General features: G+C 43.6%; 1 protein-coding gene across 1 annotated transcript; it reads right to left on the bottom strand.

Annotated features, from left to right (window-relative positions):
* Positions 1-3838: 3838 nt before the first annotated feature.
* Positions 3839-9639, bottom strand: LOC119804436 (rhox homeobox family member 1-like). Its single transcript, XM_038315852.1, has 3 exons — positions 9251-9639; positions 8494-8539; positions 3839-3934 (listed from the first exon to the last, which is right to left on the bottom strand). The coding sequence occupies exons 1-3, from the start codon at positions 9637-9639 to the stop codon at positions 3839-3841; spliced, it is 531 nt and encodes a 176-aa protein (XP_038171780.1).
* Between the last annotated feature and the right edge of the window lie 3636 nt (positions 9640-13275).

The following is a 13275-nucleotide window of genomic DNA, read 5'->3' on the forward strand; positions in this document are numbered from 1 at the left end:
ACATCTTTTTAAATGTTAGTATGGACTGGAGAGATGGCTCAGTGGTTAATGGCACTTACTGGTCTTGCAGAGGACAAAGGCTCATTCCCACCACCCACATGGCGATTTAGAGAGATCTATAGCTTCAGTTAAGCTCCAGGCCCAAGGGATTTGACACCCTCTTCTGATCTCCACAGACACACGGCAGACATACGACACACACACCTACATGCAAGCAAAACACTCATACACATGAAAAGAAGCAAATCCTTAAAAGAAGGCACTGGTGTTTATTTTATTGATTTAGGAACAAGTGTAAGGAGATGGACACTGTGAATGAACATGACTTACTCCATGTTGATAAAGGGAATCAACGGTGGAGGGAGATTGGAATGCTGGCAACCGTCTGTCCTATGACAGATGTCTGCATGCAGGGAAGACCCAGAAGATCGTTCATCTGGAATACTGCAGAAAGCAGACTTGCGAATAGCATGACTGAAGAGTATCAACATGGCTCTTGCCCACGTGTCACACTTCCCAGTAGAAGTCAGGGGTCTCAAGAGAATAAGTCAAAGGTGATGAATCTACTTGGATTTTAGAGTAACTAAAACCAAGAGACAGCACTTGATCCCCAAAGGCAGGTGAGTGGTCAGCAGGGGCAGGGTCATGATTATGGTGGACAGATGTGTATAGACATATTTGCTGGCACCTGAATATGGTATTTCCAGAAGTGAAAAACACAGAAAGCTCACAAAGAAGACTCAGTCTGTACGGGTAGCTGTACTTGAGAGCTATAAGGGTATATCCAGTGAACGGGTAAAGGCCAGCCTTCTCAGATTGCCAAGGCTTATTAGGGGATTGAGCACCAAGCCAGGGTGAAGCCCTGACTAGTATCATGTAGCCAGGCATGAGAATGATGCCTTCATCCCCTCATCTTATGCATGAGGAGAATAAAACAGAGAGGTAAAGCTATGTCTCCAAAATCACACAGCAAGCTGAGAAGGAAACACCTCGGCAGGCCTGTCAGAAACCCTGTCTGAAAAGAATGTGGACTCTCAGAGAAAATAGATGACACCAGGAGAACATGGTCCACTGAATCAACTAAGAATAGCTCACATGGGCTCACGGAGACTGAAACAGCAAGCATAGGACCTGCAAGGCTCTGTACTAGGTCCTCTGTGTGAATGTTGTGGCTGTTAGCTTGGTGTTCATGAGGTCCTCCTAAGAGTGGAAGACTCTTTGACCTGCTTTTGTGAATGTTTTCCTCCTGTTGGGTTGTCTTGTCCATCATTTGTATGACAGCTTTTGCCTAGACTTATTATATCTCATTTTATCCTGTTTGGCTGTTCTATCTTAGAGGCCTGCTATTCTCTGAAGAGGAAATGGAGGATAGGGGATCTGGTGGAGATGGGAGGACAAAGAGTTAGGGAGTGGAGGAAGGAAAATCTGTGGTCAGGATGTATTGTATGAGAGAAGAATCTATTTTCAATAAAACATTTTAAATGTGGATTGCACCTGAAGAATGACACTAAAATCTACCCTGTTCTCTCCACATCCACGAAGCATACACATACAGGAACTCACAACAGCAATGTGCATCCGTGCACCCGACCATGTGGCTAAAATACACATAAAAATGATGTCTCACATACAATAATGTATTCATATTTTCAAGTTCAGTTTACTTTCAGATGCCTTCCAATTTCCATGATTTTCTTTGTAGTATTTATATTGGCATCTGCTTCTCTAATGTACAACCTGCCTGAATGATCTACTGGGTTCTTCTGCACGAGGAAAATTTCATGGAGATCAAGGATTAAACAGCAGAGACAAGCTCCTTGGCAAAGGCCTCCGAGGAATTTTCTGTGTATCCTTTTTTCTGCACTTGCCCAATCTCCGTGGTGGACTCTGTCCTGGAAGGTTTTTTCTGTTTGGTCTCTCTTATTGCCCTGAAGCTTCAATAAAGGTTTAGAAGATTCATTTCTGTTAATCAAGAGAAAAAGCAGGGACAGGCAGGTGACAAGGAAACTATGGGAACAATGGGATGCAGGAGGAAGAGAACACGATTCCCTAAAATCATGTCCCGGGCCAACTTCAGACCTGAGAAAGTCACAGTGAGGGACTGAGAACACTGACAATCCAGGGAAACTCGGGCAGGGTGATCTGCTGCCCTGGAAGCCCAATGCCATGTGACAATACACAAGGCAGAAGGAAACTTAGCGGATGACGGTGACCCCTAACTGAAGCTGTTGGGACAAGGACCTGTGTATCAGTATTGGCAGTCCCCACTACCATCTCCAAGCTGTTTCTCCTTATAAAACAGGTTTCACTGCACTGCAGTACAACACTAGTGCACAGAGCTCCCGTCCCACCTACGATGATGGTGGAGACACAGTATATTTGCTGCATTTCTGCCTCAGCTGTCTCAGCCCCTCTGCCTTGGCTTCTATTTCTGTCTGAACCCCTGGAACTTGGGGGAGGGGGCTTTTCTAAAAGCGCGATGAGAAAGGATGTAAACACTTAAGACCCTCTCCACCTTCTTCCTGACCCCTCAGCGCTGTTCTCGCTTCTCCCCAAGGAGATGGAGTAAGGACACCAAGAGAAGAGGTACCCATGGGAAAGTATGGGGCACACCCTCCCGTGGTCACACCCCTGAACTGCATCAGGACAAAGATAGGAAAGCTAGGCTTTGGAGTTCAGCAACACTGCCAGCTTCTCTTCCTGTTCAGACTTCCCATCCATGGATTCAGAGGGGACGCCAAAGGGCTCAGAATCACTAGAAGTGTGAAAAGTCACTGGACATTCGGAACCCGGCCCAGCCCTGGTACAACATCTCCATTTAGTTCCACCCATCTGTAAGTGTCGCGACCACCTCAACCAGAAAGGAAGACACTACACAGACTCTTCTTTCTGCAGTTTATTCGGGAACCTTGAACAATCTTTTGACCCCCGAGAAAAGCCAGACCAAACTAAAATAGCCTCTGAATAGCCAGCACCAGCAAGCCATGTGGGAAAAGCAGATAGGTCCATGTTTGAGAAAGTAAGCCACATTCTCAATGTAAACGTAAACCCTATATGGAAAAATACATGACTGAGAGCATATACTCAACTTAAGCCATATATGGGGATAGTACATGACTGAGAGCACTCACCCACGATGGGGGTGGAGGGCGGAAACCAGCGCCAGCTTCAAAGCACAGCACAGCCCAGCTCTCTACATGTAAGTACAGTCTCATGCTGGCAGGCTGCAATGGGGGCTGCGGAAGGAATAATGCAGAGAGACATCTGTTCTCTGATGCTGTAGCTGAGGAAGTCACTGTTTGCAGTGTGGCTCAGGTAATGTGCCACATGACTGGGGAGGAAGAGCATGACGAAAACAAGAAACCTCCTGAGGCTGTCTGGGCTCCAAGCAGGAGATTGGTCTTTGCCCCTCTTGGTCTTGTTGTAGCACATCTAGTCCTCCAGGGGGAGACAAATGCTGCTGGCTTAGCTCTTAGGCCTGATTCTGTGGGTTCCCACAGGGTCGTGTTAAGGTGAGGATGGTACAATGTCACAACAGAGAAGAATATACGTCTGAGAGAGGAGTGCTATGGGTCTTGAAAAACTTTCGTGACTTGTGGAGTGGTAAAGATGTCTCAGAGTTTGTTCCCTTTCTTTTTTCTTCTGTTAAATATTTTGTCAATAATGGACATCCACACCTTACTGACCCCCAAAAAGGACATGAAATATTTGAATGCACAACTCTTTATTGCTGAAGGGATACAGTTTCACAGCCATTAGATGGTGTCAGTGACACCTGAAGATCCTGTCTTCATCTGGGGTCTGGACAGGATGATGCTTCAGGACTCCTCCAAAAGCTTTACTTCAAGGTATCCTGGCCATCAACAGATGCACACTGGAGCTCCTGAGATTGCTGGTGTTTCCTGTATTTGGCTCTTCTTTGCTTAAACCAGCGCTGCAATAACATAGTGAAAGAGATGGCTTTGGTGTATTCAACAGTCAGTATCACAAGTGGAAAAAACAACTCTGTGTCACAGTAAGTGCCAGTGAGGCTTTAGCTTGATCAGAGTTTTCTAAACAACGACACACAAAATCCTTAGGAACCCCAACCCTGCAAATCAGATTTCAGAACAACCAGAAATGGGAAATTCTTTAGGGTGTACCTTTCCTCTCTTATGTCCTCTCTAGGAAATGGGAAAATATGTCTCTAAGAAGGAGACCAGGGATCAGTAAATCAGGATATGGAGAAGACCGGATAGGAAAAGGTTTTCAGGAATTACAATCTACACATTCTCTGCCAAGGACAGGGTACCTGCATCATGCCCTTGAATTATAAGGCTTACGTGGACTACTGCTTAGACTACATGTACCTCCTCTGACTCCCTGGAAAGTCACACCCCACTGCATGTATTCTTGTCTATGTAGTCCTCATGATATATGCCTATAATAGAGCAGAAGGGAGAGCTCATATTTGGCCTTGAATCAATGATAACTAAGGCCAAATGGGTCTCAATTCTTGTTCCGATTAAATATGCTCATGAAGAGCTGAAACAACTACCATAGATTCCTCAACTTGGATTGTTGGAGATGATCCCGAGATTTCTAACCTCAGTTGAAGACCCAGAAAGCTGAAATTATTTCTATTTTTTCCTGTCTGACCATGTCCAGTTTTATCCATGAAAGATCACCTTTCTGGGTGACTGTGGAGGTTTCTGTGGCCTCCCACAGAGGCCTCTTATCTCCTATGCACAGGAAAGGAAGCTGCTGGGAAGTGATGGGCCAATGCCTGGTCCAAGTCTGGTTTTCAGCAGGCTTCCTGGAAATTCTGAAGCCTATTGCTCTAAGGAAGGAGAGGAGAGTGAAGGTGAGGTGGTGGGAACGGGCTGCCAGTGCCCTTGAGTACATGCATGAGTAACTGCTTTTCAAATAAGGAGAGGAGAAAGGACTGGGGATGATGAGGTAAAGAAGGTGGAAGGGTAAGTGAGGGGACAAGAACAGTCGATAGAAAGAAGAGAGAAAGCAGAAGAGAACAGAAGGCAAAGAGGAATAGAAAGGGAGAGAGAAAAGCTCAAAGGAAGTAAAGAAAGAAGACATAGATCAGGACATTGTTATCAGTCTCTGGTGACTGGGTCCCTATAGATTACTGTCAGCATCAGCTGGACCATTGGTTCTTGTCCTGATCAGACTAACAGTGAAACCCTCCCTCTTCACCTGCCTGGCCAACTGACTCAAACAGAAAATCAACTCATCTAAGTTACTGGTCCCTAGAAGCAACTATGCTCTCCTAGAACAGGATGAGTCAATGATTTGACTCATGCCCTCTGACCTAGTGGGAAATGTGACAGAGCAAGCCAGTGAAGAGGTTCCTCCATCTTGTATTCTTGTTGAGGCCATTTCAGGTATAAATAGAATTTGATGCCTGTGATGGAGAATCCCATGGGAAATTAATTAAGTCTATTCTAGGAACCAAAGATCATGAATGTTCTAAATAACTTAGCCGTGGCTAAACTACCTGTTTGTATGAACCCTCTCCCCCAGCTAACTGCTTATCTCAGCTTCAGCAAACAGTTTGCTTCAAAGTGCTTTCTTCTGCAAAGGCATCTGCAGCTGCTGAGCTAGATGCTAGATGCTAGGACATCTAGGTTTTAAAATGCCCTTAAAACCCCTGTGTTGTGAACACCTGGGGCCATGCTTCAGTGCCCAGATACCTGGGTGTCATCCTAGTCTGCTGTAATAAATTCTTTCCATTAGCTATAGACGGTGTGAGTGTCATTTCTGCTAACAAGTTTGGATAGCTCTATCCTCAAGGGAATGTGTTCATAACCTTCTCCCCTCAAGGCTCAGGGATCAAAGCTGAAGAGTAAGGAGAAAAACTGGAAGATCCAAAGGTGGTGGATGACTTTAAGGGAACAAAAATCTATTTTCTGGAGAGGGTAAGTGTCTGCCAGTCAGGGAGGCCTGAAGGTCCCTGCAAGAGAGTGCAGGGCACCTTTTGCTTCTGCTGCAGGGACTTCTGTGTTCTACTCGACCCTGCCCTGCCTCCATATTCACCATTTTGTCTGTGGTGTCCTTGGACTAGCAGGTATCCCTGTTTCAGTGCTGAGGAGTTCCATCCAGATGGGTGAGTGTGTGCTATCCTGGGGCAGACTGTCCTGGAAGAGGGCATAGCCCCCCACCCCAGCTCCTGCTACAGGGGCTTCTTTGTTACACAGGACCCTACTTCCCCGAAGCCTGCCCTATTTTCTGCAGGGTCCATGGCCCAGAAACATTTTCTGCTCCTGCACTAAGGCTATCTACTCAGAGGGGTGAGTGTCTGCCGACCAGGCAGGCCAGAAGTCCAGGTCCCCGCAAGGGGGTGCAGGGCACCTTCAGCTTCTACTGCAGGGTCTTCTGTGTTCCACTCGACCCTGCCCTGCCACCACTTTTGCCCTTTTGTCTGCTGTGTCCTTGGAATACCAGGAGACCCTGTGTCTGTGCTGTGCTGAAGAGTTCCATCCAGACAGAAACAGTTCCTGCTCCTGCACTGAGGAGATCCACCCAGAAACTCAGTCACAGCAAAGACTGGACCAAGACATCAAGACTCCCCTGGCTCCATTTGAAGGAAAAGATGGGCAGGCACCAATGCAAGAATTCTTCCAACAACCTGAAAGGTAACATGACATCAGCAGAATCCAGGGATCACGAAACAAGAAGAATTGAACACCCTACTCCAGAAGAAATAGAAGAAATCGACTTTAAACAGAACATTATGAAAATAATAATGGACCTTAAACAGGAGGTGAAAACTGCCATAAAGAAATGGAGAAGACAAACAAAAAGGTATAGGAAATGAATAAATCTCTCAAAGATAACAAGAAAAACAATAAAAAGCAATCAAACATGTAAGAGAAACAGTTCAAGACTTGAAAAATGAAATGGAGGTAATGAAGAAAACACAAACAGAGGGAAGGCTGGATATGGAAAATCTGGGTAAACAAACAGGAACTACAGATACAAGTATTACCGACAAAATACAGGAGATATAAGAAAGAATCTCAGGCACCAAAGATACTATAGAGGAAATAAGCTCACTGATTAAAGAACAAAACATATCCAACAAATTCTTAACACAAAACATCCAGGAAATCTGGGACACCATGAAAAGACCAAACCTAAGAATAATAGGGGTAGAAGAAGGAGAAGAATTACAGCTCAAAAGTCCAGAAAATATATTCAAAAAAATTATAGAAGAAAACTTTCCCAACCTAAAGAAGGATATTCCTATAAAGGTACAAGAAGCATACAAAGCATCAAATATACTGGATCAAAAAAGCATCCCCTCACCATATAATAAACAAAACACAAAACATACAGAATAAAGAACAAATATTAAGAGCTGCAAGGGAAAAATATCAAGTAACATATAAAGGGAAACCTATCAGAATTACACCTGACTTCTCAATGGAAACCATGAAAGTCAGAAGGTCTTGGATAGATGTGCTGCAGACACTAAGAGACCATGGATGCAAGCCCAGACTACTATACCTAGCAAAGCTTGCATTCACCATCGATGGAGAAAACAAGATATTCCAGGACAAAAACAGATTTAAATAATACGTTGCCATAAAAGGAAAATCACAAACCAAGGAAGCCAACAACACCCATAATAACACAAGCATCTGACAACCCTCCACCAGCACAACTCAGAGAAGGGGAACACACAAATTCTACCAACAGAAAAAATAACCAGAGTAAACAACCACTGGTCATTAATATCACTTAATATCAATGGACTCAATTCACCTATAAAAAGGCACAGGTAAAGAGAATGGATACGAAATCAGGATCCAACATTCTGCTGTTTACAATAAACATATCTCAAACTTAAAGTCAGACAGTACCTCAGAGTAAAGTGTTGTGAAAAGGTTTTCCTATCAAATAGTCCAAAGAAACAAGCAGGTGTGGCTATAGTAATATCTAACAAAATTGATTTCTAACTAAAATCAATCAGAAGAGATAGAGATGGTCACTTCATTCTGATAACAGGAACAATTCATCAGGAGGAAGACTCAATCCTTAATATCTATGCCCCTAATATAAAAGCACCCACATATGTGAAAGAAACATTACTAGAACTCAAAGCATGCATCAAAACCCATACCCTAATAGTAGATTTCAACACTCCGCTCTCACAAATGGACAGGTCAACCAGACAGAAACTTAACAAAGAAATAGAGAACTATCAGATGTAATGAACCAAATGGATTAAACAGACATCTATAGAACATTCCACCCAAACAGAAAAGAATATACCTTCTTCTCAGCATCACATGGAACCTTCTCAAAAATTGATCACATAGTTGGGTGCCTGTTCCATTTTATCCTCTGGAAAACTTCAAGATTCTGAGCTCGGTTACTATTATAAACCAGACAAGGACTCCTCTTACCCACGTTCGCTTTTTATAATGTGTACAAGAAAATGGCCCATGTCCTGAAGCAGAGTGCCCTGCCCAAAGCCTTTTCAGATTTACTGACCCGCACTGTGGATTCTCCTAGGAACAAGCGCTTTGCAAGGTCCTTCCTGTGGGAAGAAGATGGAAAGTGGAGCTGTTAGTGAAATACAGCATTTCAGCTTGGCAAGATGAAGAGACTTCGCCTTTAATCCCAGCACTCGGGAGGCAGAGGCAGGCGGATCTCTGTGAGTTCGAGACCAGCCTGGTCTACAAGAGCTAGTTCCAGGACAGGCTCTAGAAACTACAGGGAAACCCTGTCTCGAAAAATCAAAAAAAAAAAAAAAGATGAAGAGACTTCTGGAGATGGACGACAGGCCAACACAAAACTATGTAGAGATAGTGAGCTCTAAAGTATGGAAGTGGGTTTTCACTGATCTCTATTGTATTGCAAAAAATAACCACATTAATAAACACAAGGTGGATATGCTATACTGGTAGAGGGATTGCTTAGAATCCACTAGGTCTTGAGTTCAATTCCCATTAAAAAACGGGGTCATCAAGAAGAGGTTAAGAAGGAAGAGGCATAAAAACAAAAAGAAAACATGAAGAAAAAATTGAGAGGCACCAACCAGTTTCTAGAATAAACACTGCACATATATATATGTTGAATTTGACCACACAACAAAACATCCTTCCCATACCCAGCAACTAAACAGTCAAAGACCTCATGCTTGGGGCTCAAAGCAGACGGGGTTCCACAGTGTGAAGAACACACCTCCACCTCCAAATGAGATGCTGAAGGATGGGAGTTGGAACGGCTACTGAAACAAGTCACATACCTTATGATCTCATCGGGGTACTTAGTTTTTTCAAAAACGTCTTCCAACTCATTCAGCTGCCATGGTGTCAGACCAAACTGGATCCGTGGCCTTGTGCGCCTGACCTGTGGCCCTCTGGCAGCAGCCACGTTTTCCTGTTCCTTAAACTGTGGTTTCCTGTACCCTTGATGGCTCCCATGGCTCTCATGCTTGATGTCATCACCAACATAGTTGAAGTTAACAACCTGGGTCACATCATCCTTGCGGTGTGGGATGCCGTGTTTCCTTGGTTTGTCTGAACCATTTAGAGAACCTTCACCAAAGATGACACTTTCTGTTGCTGCAGTGGCCTCTTCTTCAAAATCAAGGCTCACCTCAATCTCATTTTCATCCAGTTTGTAGAAAGCCATGATGAGACCTAAAAGAGAGTAGTGTTATCTCCATAAATGCTTTGTGGATTGAAATGATTTTGCATCATGTGGGTTTTTAGCAAGTTTCACATCTGTCCTTTTTCCATCCTACAATCCCTATAGCAGATACATGCCCAGTGAAAGTGGCTCTAGGGAGCATGTGCAGAATGGACCCAACTTGGATTCCAACCAAGTCCACCAAAGCCTTGAGGAATAGAGTAGAGGAACAAGAAAACGTTTGCAGGTGCACAAGTAGGGATGAGAATAATCATTTACAGCAAGCACATGGCCTCTGGGTGAACCTCTGGAGAACTCTAGCTCTGTATCTCACTGGGTGCACACTGCAAGAGTTGGGAATGAAGTGGACATGGTTCTGTCAGCTAATGTTTGTCCCAAATTTCTTGAGGGGACATTGACAACACACACTGTCCTCCACCTGCAGCAGTGTCATGCTTGTAGAGTGGAGTTTATGTAGCATTCTGAGGGAACAAGTCCCTGCAAAACACTTGATGTCACCATTGAAAAACTGAAAATGCTCCAGATGGTTGATAGGGAATCTCTATCAGAGTCATTGTACAATGTCCTGCCCAGTGCTTCTCACGTCTGACAACGCTGACACTGCATGGGTCTCTGCCTTTTTCACAGTGTCAGCAAACTCCTTAAGCTTGAGAGTGCTCTGGAAGTTTACTTGAGCTAGAAAGCACCATATATAGAGTAAGCAAACAAAAGTGAAATAACTTCAGACTAACTTCCATTCAATCAATTAATATTCTCAAAGAAATTTTCTCAGGGTGCTGAGATGTTGGAAAATATCAAGAGGATCTTGTTAAGGAAATGTTATCCTACACCCAGCCACTGATGGAAACAGATGCAGACCTACAAACACTGGTGAACCTCAGAGAGTCCTGTGGAAGAGGTGGACAAAGGATTGTGGGAATCAGAGACGCCAAGGGCACCAAAAGAAAAACCACAGAATTTACTAACCTGGGCCCATAGGACTCACAGAGACTGAGCTGCCAACCAGAGAGCTTACAAGGGACTGACCTAGGCCTTCTATCCATATTTGACAGTTGTGTGATTTTTGGTCTTGATCTTCTGGTGGGGATCCTAAGAGTGCAAATGTCTCTGACCAGTGATCTGCTTTGGGGACCTTTTCCTCCTACTGGATTGCCTTACCCAACATTAATAGAAGATGGGGTGCTTAGTCTTACTGCAACTTGATATGCCACAGATGGATGATAGGCATGGGAGACCTGCTCTTTTCTGAAAAGAGAAGAAGTGGATGGGGGAAAGAGGCAGGTTAGTAGAAGAGAGAAAGAATGGAGAGGAAATGTGATTGGGAAAATAATTAATTAACAAAAAAGAATACGAGAGCTTAACATTGTTTTTAAAAATTAGTATTAAGGAGATGGCTTGAAGGCTAAGGGCACTGCCTGTTCTTCAAGAGGTCCTGATTTTAATTTCCACCAACCACGTGGTGGCTCACAACCATCCATAATGAGGTCTGGTGCCCTCTTGTGGCGTGAAGGTATGCATGCAGGTAGAACACTGTACACATGATAAATAAATCTAAAAACTAATCCTTTTTTGGTTTTTTGAGACAAGGTTTCTCTGCAGCTATAGAGCCTGTCCTGGAGATAGTTCTTGTAGACCAGGCTGGTCTCGAACTCACAGAGATCCGCCTGCCTCCGCCTCCCGAGTGCTGGGATTAAAGGCGTGCACCACCACCGCCCAGCTAAAAATTAATCATAAATTTGTAAAAGTTACAGATTAAAAAAATCTAACAAAAAGTGATTTTTAGATTAAAAAACTTTTTTAAATAAAAGATCATTAATAGATTGTGTGCTTGTACTTATGGGTGCCTACAGAGAGCACTGGATCTCCTGAAGCTCAATTTGTATATAGGTGGTTACCGAGGTGGATCCTGGGAACTGTATTCTGGTCCTCTGAAAGAACAACAAAATCTCTTAGCCATTTAGCCATCTGTCCAGTCCCCTCACACAAATGCAAACTTTTTCTTTCTTCCTTTTAACTGTAGAATCCTAGAGGGCTGTGATATCAGGGCAGCTAGTAAGATTCCTAAGGAAGTTATAGTGCAAATATTTTGACTTATAGATGTGAAAATCAACGTTCGTAAACACAAACACATTGTCAAATACCCATAGAGTTAGTAGATAAATAAATTAGGATTCCTATTAATTGTTGAATTTATTTGTTATGTGTGTATGGACCTGTACCATGTTGTGCATGTCACAGCACACGTTTCGATGTCAGAAGACACCTTGGGAAAAATCAGTTCTCTCTTTCCAACATGCGCATCCCAGGGATCAGGTTCAGGTCATCTGGTGGTGCAGGAGATCCTCCTGCTTATGTGCTCCTTTCACTGGTAAATGAATAAAGAAACTCCCTTGGCATTTTGATAGGAGAGTACTCAGGTAGGCAGGGAAGACAGAACTGAATGCTGGGAGGAAGAAAGCAGAGTGAGAAAGATGCCATGGATCTGCCACCAGAGAAAAACATGCTGGATCTTTGCTGGTAGGCCATGACATCGTGGTGTTACACAGATTAATACAATTCTGTTAAATTAATATGTGAGTGTTAGCCAATGAGAAGTCAGAGCTAGGGGCCAAGCTGTGATTTAGTTAATATAGTTTCTGTGTGGTTATTTCGGGGCTAAACTAGCTGGGTGGCCGGGAAGAACAAGCATCCCCCTTGCAACAATCAGGCTTGCCAGCAAGCATCTTTACCACTGAATCATTGCAGAAAACCACCCCCATAGCTTCATATTTATGTATAAGGAGTGAGGTACACTCTGGATCCCATAATTGTATGCTTGATCAAAATCATCAAACAACATTAAGAATACTTTTACCAGGATAGGGTGGCTCACACCTTTAATATAGGAACTTGGGAGATAAAGGAAGGTGAATCTCTGGTGAGTAAAGGCCAGTCTAGTCTGCAAGAGCTAGGTCCTGAGCAAGCTCCAAAAACTCCAGAGAAACCCTGTCTCAAAAAACAAAACCATACAAAATCTTTTGAATATTCAGCTTACTGAACACTGAGCCCTACATACACTAAAGGGGTTCATAAATCATAACAGTATCCCCCAAGAATTCTTGAATTGAATATATTCCATCAAATTCCTCCTACACACCCTATCAGGAGAAAGAGTACAATATCCACTCTGAAGATAATATTATCCTTCCTGAATTTTTATTACACCCTTTTTAATATACTGTGTGGTTTTATAAAGATGAGTTCTTTTGTAGATTTGAGCATAAAAATACAAAGGCAGAACCTCTGAGCCTGCATCCTGCTAATGCCAGAAGCTGAGGTCTTCAAGGGAGATGGATGCCTTACACAGAAAAGCCTCTAATATGTGCATCGTGTGAGCATCAGCAGAACAGGTCACACTCACCTTCCTTTTCACTCACTGCTAGGAAATCCTTGGATTCTAACCTTTGAGAAGGAAGAGAGGAGGCAAAGACGGAAGAATGGGCATAAAAGGAGTGGAAAGGGCAGAATGCTGAGAAGCAAGAGCATGATTGTCAGTGGGAGGTGGCACATGTTACCCAGCTCCAAAGCCTGAGCTTTGTGTCTCAGGACCCGAGACGACTGTCTGATTATCAGTTACAC

The sequence above is a fragment of the Arvicola amphibius genome, chromosome X (genome assembly GCF_903992535.2).
Source record: "Arvicola amphibius chromosome X, mArvAmp1.2, whole genome shotgun sequence".
Classification (NCBI taxonomy): Eukaryota; Metazoa; Chordata; class Mammalia; order Rodentia; family Cricetidae; genus Arvicola; species Arvicola amphibius.